At 44.8% G+C, this 13,907-nt stretch overlaps 2 protein-coding genes across 2 annotated transcripts; both read right to left on the minus strand.

Moving 5' to 3' along the window:
- Nucleotides 1–1,162: 1,162 nt before the first annotated feature.
- Nucleotides 1,163–6,931, minus strand: HD556DRAFT_1479045 (muts domain V-domain-containing protein; the record flags this gene model as incomplete). Its single annotated transcript, XM_041308574.1, has 30 exons — nucleotides 1,163–1,370; nucleotides 1,465–1,584; nucleotides 1,616–1,707; nucleotides 1,758–1,825; nucleotides 1,917–2,056; nucleotides 2,119–2,152; nucleotides 2,209–2,254; nucleotides 2,308–2,378; nucleotides 2,631–2,729; nucleotides 2,888–2,900; nucleotides 3,020–3,187; nucleotides 3,235–3,301; nucleotides 3,382–3,491; nucleotides 3,557–3,649; nucleotides 3,701–3,808; nucleotides 3,858–3,927; nucleotides 3,989–4,019; nucleotides 4,057–4,087; nucleotides 4,147–4,328; nucleotides 4,522–4,687; nucleotides 4,708–4,920; nucleotides 4,970–5,313; nucleotides 5,365–5,429; nucleotides 5,607–5,656; nucleotides 5,865–6,001; nucleotides 6,031–6,057; nucleotides 6,108–6,169; nucleotides 6,405–6,426; nucleotides 6,470–6,592; nucleotides 6,844–6,931. The coding sequence occupies 30 exons, from the start codon at nucleotides 6,929–6,931 to the stop codon at nucleotides 1,163–1,165; spliced, it is 3,048 nt and encodes a 1,015-aa protein (XP_041159870.1).
- Nucleotides 6,932–12,477: 5,546 nt separating this feature from the next.
- On the minus strand, nucleotides 12,478–13,907 carry HD556DRAFT_1308592 (uncharacterized protein; the record flags this gene model as incomplete). Its single annotated transcript, XM_041300159.1, has 10 exons — nucleotides 12,478–12,509; nucleotides 12,557–12,589; nucleotides 12,793–12,888; nucleotides 12,942–13,068; nucleotides 13,133–13,207; nucleotides 13,260–13,361; nucleotides 13,415–13,438; nucleotides 13,493–13,567; nucleotides 13,624–13,737; nucleotides 13,887–13,907. 10 exons carry the CDS (start codon nucleotides 13,905–13,907, stop codon nucleotides 12,478–12,480), a joined length of 699 nt encoding a protein of 232 aa, XP_041159871.1.

A 13,907-nucleotide genomic window follows, 5' to 3' on the forward strand; every position in this document is an offset into this window, starting at 1 on the left:
TGTGTCTTACAAGTATGCAACAAGTATATGGAGAAATATATGACTATGCTAGAGGCATCTCATTTTGATATACATCTTACAAATATGCAACAAATATATGAAGAAATATATGACTATGTCAGGGGCATGTCATCTCGGTATACATATTACAAGTATGTAACAAGTATATGGAAGAATATATGACTATGCTAGAGATATGCCATTTTGATATGCATCTTACAAATATGCAACAAATATATGGAGAAATATATAACTATGTCAGGGACATGACATCTCGATATATGTCTTACAAGTATGCAACAAGTATATGTAAGAATATATGACTATGTCAGGGACATGACATCTCGATATGTGTCTTACAAGTATGTAACAAGTATATGAAGAAATATATGACTATGTCAGGGGCATGTCATCTCGGTATACATATTACAAGTATGTAACAAGTATATGGAAGGATATATGACTATGCTAGAGACATGCCATTTTGATATGCATCTTACAAATATGCAACAAATATATGAAGAAATATATGACTATGTCAGCGACATGTCATCTTGGTATACATATTACAAGTATGTGACAAGTATATGGAAGAGTATACAACTATGCTAGAGTCATGACATCTCGATATGTGTCTTACAAGTATGCAACAAGTATATGAAGAAATATATGACTATGTCAGGGGCATGTCATCTCGGTATATATATTACAAGTATGTAACAAGTATATGGAAGGATATATGACTATGTCAGGCAGGGACATGACATCTCGATATGTGTCTTACAAGTATGCAACAAGTATATGTAAGAATATATGACTATGCTAGAGGCATCTCATTTTGATATCTGTCTCACAAATATGCAACAAATATATGAAGAAATATATGACTATGTCAGCGACATGTCATCTCGGTATACATATTACAAGTATGTGACAAGTATATGGAAGAGTATACAACTATGCTAGAGACATGCCATTTTGATATGCATCTTATAAGTAGAGATCAATGTGACAAGTAGCCTTCAATAGTACACATTATTTGGCTGGCTGATGATCAAACTTATAACATGTTGTGACACCCATTTCATGTTACTAGTAAGTACCTGCACAAATGACAATTGTGACAATGACTTGACAATGTATTATAACCTGATGTCCTGAATTATATTATAAATGACCAGATGACTCCATCTTCAATCCATCTCCTCCCGGGCCCGCCCTCATTTGACATGCTTTTGATGAGCCTGGAGATCTGACTGACAACTGACTGGCAATCAGGCTCATATTCCTTGTCATCATTATCATGGGCAGACTTTAACAAGAGCCTCCAGGTGAGCTTCTCCAACATATTATCAGGGACAACTCCAACACTTGCAAAACATTAATAATTGGTCTATAGAAATTCTAAGGACACAATCACATCTGAAGACAAAAAAATCTATACCCAGCACGACGCACACTCACAAACTTGAATACCCCTTCACCTCCTCCTCCCAAGTCCAGGCATCTCCCCAAAAACAACATATCTCTACTACCTCCTCAGGCATTATCACATGCCAACTCGTGAGTGATCGATGACTTTGTCTGAATCCTCAGGTTCTGATTGTTGTCCTACTCAGCAAACATCAGCGCGACAGATTCCTGACGTTTTTTGTGACAATTACCAGTCGTGAAATCTTCTAGTTCATCAGCTTTCCATTTTGTGAGCTAAAACACGGTCAGCGGACATTGTAAGAACAATTCTATCCAGAACTGACTTTGACCACATTTTCGGTGAAGTTGGCCAGTTGCGCAATGTGGATACTGAAGCTTTGGTCCGAAACACCTTCATCCAAAAGTTTCAGAGAAAAAGGTTTGGTTGGAAAATCAAAACACATTTGGTTTGACCTTGTACAAGAGCGTGATATCCTTCTCACGCAGCGCAGATGCATCTTCTTGGTTCACATGAGCCACAACGTGGAGGTTTTTCACGTGAGGAAGCTCCTGGTCGAGGGCAGTCAACTCGTGAAAGTGAGTAGCAAACAAGCAGAAAGTGCGGATGTGGGGTGCAATATGCCTTTGGGTGCCATCAGATACGACTTCAGGAAATAAATGTTGTTCTCATACTCAGATATAGACCATGCCAGGCCGAATCCGTCATACATTGAAGTTCCTGAAGACAAGGCAAATATTGACAAAACATGCTTCATCGTCCAACAGAAGACATACCGCGGCCGAGCTCATCGATGATAATGAGAGAATCTTGAGTAGCAGACTGAACAGTGCACGACAGTCAGACAGAAGAAAGATTGTGTAGATACCACTTACTCGGAGGATCAAAGCAGTCTCAAGCATCTCGGCCATGATAGTCGAGACACCCTTCAACTGACTGTCACTGCCTGCACCCACACGGCAAAGCACCGAATCAAAAATCAGTAATGTTGCCTCCGAGCAAGGAAAAAACATCCAGTCTGTGCCATGAGAGCAATGACTCCAACCTATGAGGTAGGTTCAAGTTGAGAAGGGCATTCGCGAACGATAGGTAGGTTAGCTCTGTTGGAATGGTACAGGAGCAGCACCTACTACTGATTATCTGAAATTCACAAGCCGGCACATGACACATGTAACGGTGACAGTGCCATAAACCTTACCCTTCACCATTTCCACATCATTTAGAATGAAGCTTATGATATCGTCCTGAACTTCGAGGCAAGGATGCTGCGCGTCGCGTAATATTAAGCCGCTAGAACCTGATGTGCGTTGATCAATTCCTGCGTCAAACATCATCTCCAAAACTCGCCTTTCTCCAAGACTTTCAGTTTCACGTATGGCTCAGGAGCATTTACAGAAACATGAGCGAAACTAGATGATCGTTACCACATGTGCAAGCTCCAGTCACAGGGCTCACCTGATGATAACGTCTAGGTGTGCAATGATGTGGTCGAGATTCTCTAGTACAGATGTATATCATGATGTTGCTGTGCGAAGGAAAAGGCATATGTGAATGCGAAAGTAGTAATGAAAGGAGTATCTTACATACAATGCTCACAACTTCCTTCACTAACCCGCTCTGCATTTGCTGATATTCATGCGTAGCCTCTTGATGGTCCATGGAAAGTGCTTTTAGCTTCTTGGTTGTAAAGTAGACTCCGCTCTTGACAGTCCCGAGTTCAATATATTTGTTGTTCCGCATGATGGCTTTCGCATCCTGATAGGTATGTGGGCTCATGGAATCTCGCAGTACGGGAAGCTTACATTCTTCATCAACCTGAAGCAGTATCTTGCCGGTCGCACGATGTTCAGCATCAAGACCATCCCAGATCTGAGAAAACGTCAGCCCTGTTCGCCATCATTCTGATAGACATAATATGAACCTCCACAAGTTTATCTGCCAGAACTTACAGACGCTCGTCATAGTCAGGCTTGATCACGTAATTATGATTTTCGAGTTCTTCAAGATCTAGCGTTGACTCTACCATTTCACCATATTTGACGAGATTCTCGTTGACAGCCTGGTAATAGCAGGTGTTAGAGGGAGCGGTGATGATGTAATTCGACGAAACTATGACATGCGCACCTGGAAAGGCTTGATATAAATTTCATCGATAAGCTCCTTGTGCTCCTTGTGTTTGTACTGGACACCTTCGAGAGTCTCGAGAAAACCAGGCAGCTAGTTGGGTAAAGTAAATAACACTGAGGGCCAGGAATTGAAGCAAAGTACCTTGAGGATCACTTGATATACGCTCACAACATCCTCAAGAGATGCGATAGATTTCTTGAATCGTTTGCTTAGTCGGTGGAGGTCAGGCATTAGCTTCAAGTAGTCATCCTGCGGAATGAAAATAAATGACGCCCTTGACAAAGGGTATTGTACTAACCTGCAGTTTTCTCCGAGAAGATCCATCATCCACAAATGTCTCCACAAGGTCTTGCCGTTTACTTGCAAGGCTAAAGTTTTGTTACGTCAAGTGGAGTAAGAAACGGGCATACGTGTTTCGTGCAGATTTACCAAGGGTTGCTTAAGCCATGTCCCGAGAAGCCTAGTTCATTGAGCAGTCTTGCATTTATTTAGCAGACCAAGGAGGGTTGCATGTTTATTGATACTTCCCTACAGGGCGACCGTTAGCAGGGAAGATATCAGTATGAACTGCATCTTGAATGACTTACAGCACTCCCAGGGGCGTCAATCAGATTCAGTGCACGCAATGCACTAGCATCCAAGCGCATACATCGTGCTAGATCGTGTGTCCGTAACTTGTATGCCCCGTGATTGGAAGGATCAGAAAGGAGAGAAAGATAGCTGATCGAGGCAGAAGGTGCAGACAGGGCTGAAGGAAGGGAGAGCTCAGCTAGATGATATTGTGAGTGTTGCTTGAGCAGTTAAGATATCAAAACCCACGAATCGAAGCAGCAGAGTCTGAATCCGTTTCTGAGTCGATCGTTGATTTTTAACGTCGTCTTGGACATGTTTTGGAGTAAACTCGCCTACTAGTAGGACCTGGAATTAGATGGACTTAAGAAACTGCATGAATGTTGACTTACTTGGTTTACGTTCAGTCACAACCACAACACACCTCTCGAACACGGCTTTTAGCTTGCTCAAGTCGAGGTCGCGGTCTGTTGTTCCAGTGGGAATAATGGCTTCTTTGACTGAAAGTCGTATGAACAAGAGACTATTCAACCAGTGTGAGGAGATAGCGATGACGGTCTGCAACTAAGTACACCCACCTCAAGGTTCGAGAAAAGATCGTTGTCAATGCAGTCAGCAACTCCGAACTCCCTCACACTGGTATCCGCGAAGACAATGCCGATTGACTTGGTCTTGGCTTTGTTCGTGACTGAAGATGATGATACTTTGACAGCTAAAACGATAGGTGCCGATGTAACATCGGAGCTGACAAAGAGAAGGTCTTCAACAGCTTGGAGATTTCCAGGTGATGCCTTTCGAATGGTTAATTATGGCTATAAAGACAAGACATTACTTACTCACCTCCGATGTTTCCAAAATGAATTTGGAAGCTTTCCTTCCCTGCCCAGGTGCGGGCACCAATATTTCTACGCATAGCTGTTTAGATGTAAGGGTATCTCGCAAAAATGGGCGAGCCAGGGTATGGCTGGCCGCAGTGAGCGTGACACTCGGAAGACCACCAGCCTTGCCTCCAGCACCTAGACACTTGAGGACGGAGTTGGTACGAAAGACGTGTGTTGCGACATAGTGAGCATCCTGCCCGTGGACAGAGTAGTAGTCTGTGCGATCAAATAGACGGATCGTTCCAGTTTCAGGAGATTTCTTTGGGAGTTTGGAAAAGAATGCAACGAAACCGGGGTCAGAGGCTGGTCTCAGGTCAGAGTTAAAATTCTATGGTCGAGCAATCAAAGACTCACTCAGTTCATGCTCTGCATCCTTTTCCTTCCCACACATGCCAAGAGCCACGCTACTAAATTTTGACCTGATAACACAAGGAAAAAGCAAAAGACGTGTCGCGTCACGTGTATTGAAAAATTGCTCCCGCCAAATCTGCTGCCATTTCACGACTTCGTTCATTATGTAATTCAGCGTTGTTCAACTTCAGTCCCAGCAATGTTTCAATGTGAAATTCTCCCCTGTGCAGAAACGAGGAATTCACATCTCGACTCGATAGAGTAGTACCATAGAAGCAATGGTGATCATAGATACCTGTTAACTGGTCAATAATAGCCAGCTTGTACGGAAAGTTGTTCATGTGGCACAACAAAAGATAATTCCACGTACTAAAAGTCATTAATTATCTATCTTGTTCCTTCCTAGTACAGAATCGTTATTGATCAGTGTTCTCATAATAGACTTAGGACTCGCGCACACGGGCATTATCGGTATTGTATCAGATTGCGGCACGTAAACATACCAAATCTGACGTAAAATCCATCAATACCAAATCTAAAGTCTGATTCGTCCGGTAAAAACCATATGATGCCACCCCTATGAATTTCATGTACATTAGTAGATGACTTGCCATGGTCTTCTCGGCAATTTCACCGAGTACTAGAGCAGGCACGAATCATCATACTCACCCGCACCGCAATCTTTTTCTTGTATTCCTAGAACACTGCGTCAGTAGTGTGTCCTCAGATCAAATGTAAGTACTGACCTCCTTCAATGTTGTCCCAATAGAGGGCATAGTATGCACTTGCTAGTTCGCGCTGGTAGCTACTGTGCAACAATGAACGTGACCGTCATCAGGATGGCAATGATAGGTGGAAGGCGAGGGAATGGTGGGTGCTGACCGCAGAGGATTTGCGAAGCACACGATAATTTGCCCTTGCAAAGGTGACAATCGGAGGTTGCAAATTTAAACTTGAATAGGTTGCTCCTTCGAGAAGTTTAGAGCAATCTTCACAGTAAAAAAAGACCATACCTGTTGTGAAAGCGTAACTTTACTACGCACGCTTCCAAAAATAGATACAAAACTATCAGAAGTCAGTTCCTTCATCACAACGGTTTGGGGCATACTGGCAACTAGCGTGTTCAGAACGTCATCAGTTTTACCAAGATCAACATTTTGAAACTCTGAATCGCTGCGAAGGTATCCAAGATAGCGGGGGTTGTGATACAGCGAATTGGCAGTGTGCAGAGCTAAATGGTGGCAGAGAGTTGAATGGCAATGCAGGCTCATATCGTTCCGTCACACCCGGTGGTGTAAAGACACTGTAAAAAGACCTGTGAGTGAGTGAGATCATCAGAGGGGGAGAGATGGAACAGACGTTGTCATCACCAGCGCAAAAGATGGACATGACTCCAGGGTTTCAATGATAGTATAATAAATGCTTGACGATTTCCCCCTTGTATGAACTGTCAATCTGCACGCATATAAGAACCACACGCACAGACCTTGTTTACAGCGATCGTGTGCTCTTCTGCGACCACGAACTCCGTCGACTCGGAAGTCGTATTCATTCCGTCCCTGAGGGGCATTATCACTCCGAAATCTGCAGCGCGTGGATTTCGTCCTCTCTGAGGGTTTGGTGACTGTTGGAGTTGTCGCAGACTTGGAGGTGATGTGTGCAAGGAGAAGGCGAAAGTAAATGCGATAGATAAAATAAGACAGGTGAAGACGTGATAAAAAAATGCACGCACTGGTGGTGTACGTGTGCAAAGTCCAAACTCCGAGTGATTGATCTGCGCGACGGTTTACGAGACTTCAAGACGCTCGAGCTTTGGGGAGTCTGTTAATGCAGAAAACGGCGGCTGTAAACGGTATGTAGAGTCATTCATCAATATATGAGTATTGCAGTCAGATGACAGCACACCTGAATAAGGATGACAGTTTGCGCTGCCACTCTGGGTAATCATGCAAGAGCTCCTCAAACGCACGGAGCTGGTGTTATACCGACAATTTGAATGATGGTGCAAGGAACAGCCAACAAATCAACAACAATACAACCATGTGAGAAAGAATAGTCACCTTTTGCAAAAACCCCTCGACGACATCCAACTTATCCCTTCCTACGATGATCTTCTTGTCTGCGTACTCAGAGTACGCGAAGGACTTCGAGTTTCGGTTGGACGCCTGGGTGGAGGCTGGTTCGCATGCGTGCGGATGCGTTAGAATTGAGTGATGTCGCTACTAGTATAGCGAGCATTCAAATTGGGAATTGGGTGAATGTGTGCGTGCCCATCAGTATCGTGACATAAGCGGGTGTTAGAGACAACGGGGCTGCTTGACGGTTGTATTGAGTGCTCCAATCTCTTACGACTGCCATTTGCGAAATATTCACATTGTTTCGCTGTTCTTCCTAATCAGTCACTGAAAAATAATTTGAGCTATGGGCAAACAAAAAGCAGTGAGTAACTTACGCGTGTCACATCGATATCTACTAATTTATGTCAGGACTGTTGTCGGTGCCCAACGAAGGGGGAGGTGGAGGAAGTAGTACGATGTCGAACGATTACACTCAGGCTGAGGCGGCGGGTAGTAGTGAACAAACAGTACGTGCCTCCGCATTTTGCATCAGTTTGTGTTGACGTTCGCGATCCAAGGGAGGGCAATGCTGACGGCGGGGAGACGTTGGGTGAGATACCTAAAGGAAGGGTGAGGAAGGTGACGAGTACTATGTCTAGCGGGAAGCCCAAGTATGCGCCCTTTACGAAAAGCTTCAATCTCACCATCCTCGTTGATTAATGACGATTGTCGGATAACCTACTTGACTGTATCACAATATTTTGCATCCATTCGACGAATGCTTGATATTTTTTTAAGAAAAATTTATACTCAATCCTACAACATTGTAACAGCATGTAGCATCAGATCAAGCCTCCAATCCTAGCATGTCTCGTGCCAGTGAAGACTCAGGAACAGATCAGGCTGCGAATATCGTTAAAAAAGAACGTTGATCAGTCTGACTGAGTATCGCCGCCTAGATCCCTGCAAAGTATTGATGTGAATAGTTGAAAGCGAATCTATGGCAAAACTCGAACCAATCGTAAGTTGTGTAGGCCGTATTGGTACAGTTCGTGTGTATTTTGGGCCTGTCGTGTGTTATGGGATATACATGTACTCGGATCGCCGAAGCATTCTTTGCACGAGGGGAGTGAATGGAGTGCGGAAGAAAAGTAAGTAGTAGGTTGGGTCCAGTGTGGCTTGCTGCTGAGAATGCCTTCTACTCCGTCATGCCCTGATATCTAATGGACATTGACCTTGAAGTTACGGTCTCGGCTAACTTTCTCTAGGTTATCGATTGCGCTACGGAAGTGGTCGATCAAATAATGGCCTGGTTTAGTTGAGAACCGATCACCTAATTTAATGGACGCTTGATTATCGACATAGATTGACACCAGGTATGTAATGTCCTCTTCTTGGGAAAGGAGTTGAGCTGCTAACGTTGGGCCTACTGATTCCACCTCACAGACAGTGTTTTTTTTGCTGGTTCCGAGATGAAAACGTAATATGCGCGGGTGACTCTGTCCTTGTCTGTATAGGATTGCCGCCTCTCCTATATGATCATCTATACCTGATCCATCGCAATATATCTTGATTTCGTCCTTATTGGCGGTGTGGTTCTTGATATCTTGTTCCCTGGACTCAGCAATGACAGTAGATTATGAGTTTCGGCCATTCGGGGGATGTCTGCTATGAGTGATGGTTTCGATAGAGGTAATGTCGAGTTGGGAGGCGTGATATAGATGGTGGAGAGATGATCGATGACATTTGACATATTTCCTGGCAGCTTTGCGGACTGGATCACGTAGCGGATGGGACGGGGGATGTGCAGCAAGACGTACAGCGGCCTGGTAGCAGAGGTTCTGCATTCTATGTTCCATTGGTAGTAGCTTCGCGTGTACTTTTAGGGTGTCAGTAGCCGTAGAGCGCATTGCCCCCGTAATACTTAATGCCGCTACTCTTTGAACTCGACCTAGTCGACGGGCCACTCCTATGGATCCGGATTGTTGCTTGTCGTCAATACCGGTGAATAGAGGGCGAAACCACAGATCGACTGCGTATAACATTTTAGGCATAGCTACTGAAAGGTATAACTGACGCATCAGTGAGAGAGGTATGCCTGTGGAAGTGGAGGAGATGCGACGCAGCTGCATAACAGAAGCTGTGCCTTTTGCGATGGCGTGAGCTATGTGGGGTTTCCATCTTAATGCTTGATCTAGGATGACTCCTAGGAACTTATGCGTTGCTATCGGAGTGATCGTAGTTCCACGAGTGCCGTCAGACCTTGCAGGCCACTGAGACTGGTCGACACGTTGGCTCGAGCTCAGAGGATCAACGCTCTCACACCCTGCGAACAGTAGGCAACGTGGGTACGCAAGGGTTAGAACGGTCGTGTTATAGTACTAATAGAAATCGTACCTTCACTGAAACAATCCAACAAAATGGATTAGTAGTCTGTGAGTGAGGACTCGGAGACATCGAGTGGCTCGGATGTGGGTAAACGACCTAGAGGCGATTAAGGCTGAAGGCTAAATGCTTCAATGTCGTCTACTTGTCAAGACAGGGACGGAACCAATAATAATTGGTCATCAAAAACGAAGTAAATCAAATAGAGGTAGCACAAATAACATAGATCCAGTCCGACTTACAACCGAGGTATGGTACAATTACAAGCAAGGGTAGTGTTACATGATTATAGAGCCATAAGAAGAGGTGTATGAGATTGAAAAGCATTCATCAAAGCATTCATCGTCAGATGTAAGTGACGCATGTGTGACAGCACTCCCTGGAGGTGTGCCTGAATTTATCTTAGTATAGGAAAACGGATGTGACTTATATACCTACCATCATCGGTACCCTCGAACTCAGCAATGCGTGCTAGGGCCTCAGAAAACATGTCCACTTCGGCCTGTGCACGCTGCTTCTTCAAGCCCAGGATATGCATGTCAGACTTGAGAATATCCGTAGTCTTGGACTTCATTGGTTGAAAGTCGTCGCTAGTGTCGATGTGTAGGGATCTGCTTTCTGCAAAGGACGCGCTCATGTATGCACGATATGTCATATTATCAACCCAAGTCCTCAATAAACGAGGCAGGGAAAGAAATTGATCGTCCAGCTGCATAACATCAGCACATCGGGTCCTCGTAGTATAAAGAGCACTCACCCCTTGAAAGGATTCATAAATATAAGGATCGTCGTCTATGGTTTGTGGGGAACCAAACAACGTTCGGTTTGCATGAGAATCAGGCCCTACGATGCCTTGAAAATGCGATGTCGTCATAAGCCATGCATGGCATTTGTCTTGAATGGCCTTCGTAGGTCGGAACTGATCGAACATTATCGAGCTGGGCGCCGCGCATGCTCCCGCGTATGCGACATCCTTCACTGTGGATCCTAGCTTGTTGGAGCCAACTAGGAGTAAATTTTGAGTATCGGACATAATCCTCGACGAACATGGCTTACTCGAGAATCTGATTTCTAGCTCTTCAGACAGGTTTGCAATAGCATTACTAAACAACGAAACTTCCATCTGAGCTCGATGTATTCTATGCTCCATCAAACACCCCCCTCAAGAACGGAATGCCGCACAGCTCCTCTCCTCTTCTTGCTGAAGTTACGTCTGCATGGCAACCTCCCTGAGGCTCACGTCCATGAGAGCTATAAGATCGTGGGTATCGACCCATCCAAAGAGCACCGAAGCTGTGATATAGAGAGAAGCTGGAAGCTGAAAATGAAGTTAGAAGACAATATCAAGAAATGTGAGCACTCTCACAGTGTTGCGGTCCTGTTTCTGAAGCCAAGATATGAGAGCTGTCTCGGTCTGCTCAGTTCCAAGAAAATGAGTCTTTGAAGATGTGTCATATGTAGAAAGAAAAGGGGAGCTGATATTTAACATGTCGAAGTTAGAGGGTAGCAAGAGGAAGGCTGAGGAATACTCTCGCGATCGCTGAGTGCTTACACAACCTATAACACTAGCTAGGAAGGCGATGTCCGTGTCACGACACGTTGGCCATCAAACTCTAAATACATCATGTTAGAGGGTAGTAAGAGGAAGGAGTATGCTCACATAACTTATAACACTGGATGGCGATATCAGAGTCATGATACGGAGACGATGGCCATCAAATCAGACGTGGCCATCAAATTCTAAATACAAAAATAGATTAGAAGTCATGAATGAAATAACAGTGACTTCACTACAAGTAATTGTTGACTAGTTCCGTCCGCAAGTATTAAAGATTGTTTCGAAGAATTGTACACGACTGTCACGTTATCAAAGGTCTACAGTCTGACGGAGAACAAAGTACATTTCAGACCATGGGCTCATTGCAGATACAAATTGTACAATATTGGACACAATTACTGGGTCAAGGATGGGTCGCTCCATTTCACCGGCCAATGCGGTACACATGGCCTCACTGCATCTCCGAGTCAGCATTACATAGTAAGATCCCATCCTGAAAAAACTCACATGATTGTGCACAACTCTCCTAGTTTGCCCATGAAGGGCACGTACTGCGGGTCCTCAACCTGCAGGATCAGCAAGATGGCTGTGTCGCGAAGTTCTGTATGGACTTGGCTCGCAGATGGATAGTCTGGCATGAGTCAATTGTGCCCCAAATGGCTACGAGTCTTGCCAGCAGCGCTTGATAACACTAGTGTGAAAACAAACGTGAATGAAGCATCTAGAAAGTAGAAGGCACTTACGCATGACCCTATCAACGCCAGTGTGTCAACCGGCGGATTTGTAGCATTCCTGAAGATTTGTGGCTCGAAATCAGCGATGGTGAGACGAACGCGGCATGTGGCCGTGGTTCGAAATATAACGTGATATACTAATTCCTTCGCCATCTGGTTCTCCAGAAATTTCACAAAGGAATTGACCTGTTGGACGAGGTAGGTCATCTGTCATAATAAGAGTGAATTCATAGAACTTACGCTGAGTGGTAACGAATGAGCGTAAGGGCGTATGAACATTTGCAGCAAGTCCACAATGCAGTGTCTTTGAGCTAACCCAAAGAAGTTGCCTAAGCCAAAGATGCGACTGTCGTCCATGGAGCAGATAGCTACTCTTCTATTGTCATACATGAACTGGCTCATCCACGGAAGAGCCTATTATGGAATAAGAGAAATCAAAATAAGATAAGCAAGACACGTACGAGCGCCAATATTGCGGACTCTGACATCGGAACCTGGGTGTCTTTGGTGAGGACTATAGAGGATTCAGCATGTGATGGTATGTAGGATTAAGCACCCGACCTGTTTCTAAATTCTCAGACGCGACATCTGCCCGAATGAGGGCTTGAGGCCAGCAGACTCTGAGTAACTCGCGTCTACGGTCAGCATAATCCGCAGTTACGAGAATATGTGGGTTGTCGGAGTGTCCACAACACACATGAACCCTCATGAGGATGCGTAGGTATGCGAGACCCCTTCGCCAGTTGGGACAGGTCGTCATGATTCTTTGGAGACTGTGTCTGGCTGTCTCTTTCTTGGTACAGGGAAGAGACCTGGTTCCGGTCACTGATGACATGGCTGACGAACCTACCCATGTAGTCTGGAGAATTGATTCAGAGCCGTTGACCGACTGATCACTGGGGAGGTAGTACCCGTAAGGATACTGCGCGAAATGAATCAGAGTTTCAGGCTCGTGTTCGCGAGCCACCCCAACCTGCGACCGTGACATTGTAGTACAAGAAACGATACAATCATAAGGTGGACATACATGATCGTACACACCGTATATGGCGCTGTGGAGGAAAATTTTCCCGTAACCATGGCAAATTGAGAAACGGCATGATTTCAGGCAGCTACACACAACCAATCAGTAGGAAGGCGTGGCACAGTCGAGATTGAACCTACAGCTAAGACAAATACAGGGACTTCCTTGCCCTCTCGCTCATATGGCGTGCCATGACTCATAGGAGCATGCAAATAAGCAAATAGTGACAGTTTTAGTTTGAGCTGGGAGGAGAAGGTCAGTATATCATGTAGCACACGTAAAATAAAAATCTTACATCATCCAGACTGGCAGGCGGACACTAAGCTCATCATAAGATACCCAGGATAAAAAGAGATACAAGTTGCATGCTTACATAGAGAGGATAAAGCATGGGCTGCGTGCCTATCCACAGATACCCCACAAATGACACGCAAACGGCGGGCGTACCCTGAAGGATCCAGTGTGAGTAAGGTATTTGGGTTTACAACAAAGAAGACAACTGACAGCGAAATATTGCAAGCTGGGAGGATGGATACCGTAAATACAAGCATTGTCATCGACGCTCGGTACGGAGTCGACCAACATCATCACTGTGACTGAGGAACTGGAATGTAAAGTCTATGCAAAGATTATTTAAAGCAATTTGCACGTCTGATTTGAGTTTTGATTATTTTCGACCTGCAACAGGCCATCGCAGCGCCATCGAAGAAGTCACAGGGCCTAGGACACTTAAGTTAAAGTCAGATGTGCATATTACATGTACATACCTCGCTTGAGAGACAGGCCAT

Source organism: Suillus plorans (assembly GCF_016647745.1).
Source record: "Suillus plorans strain S12 chromosome Unknown HD556scaffold_30, whole genome shotgun sequence".
NCBI lineage: Eukaryota > Fungi > Basidiomycota > Agaricomycetes > Boletales > Suillaceae > Suillus > Suillus plorans.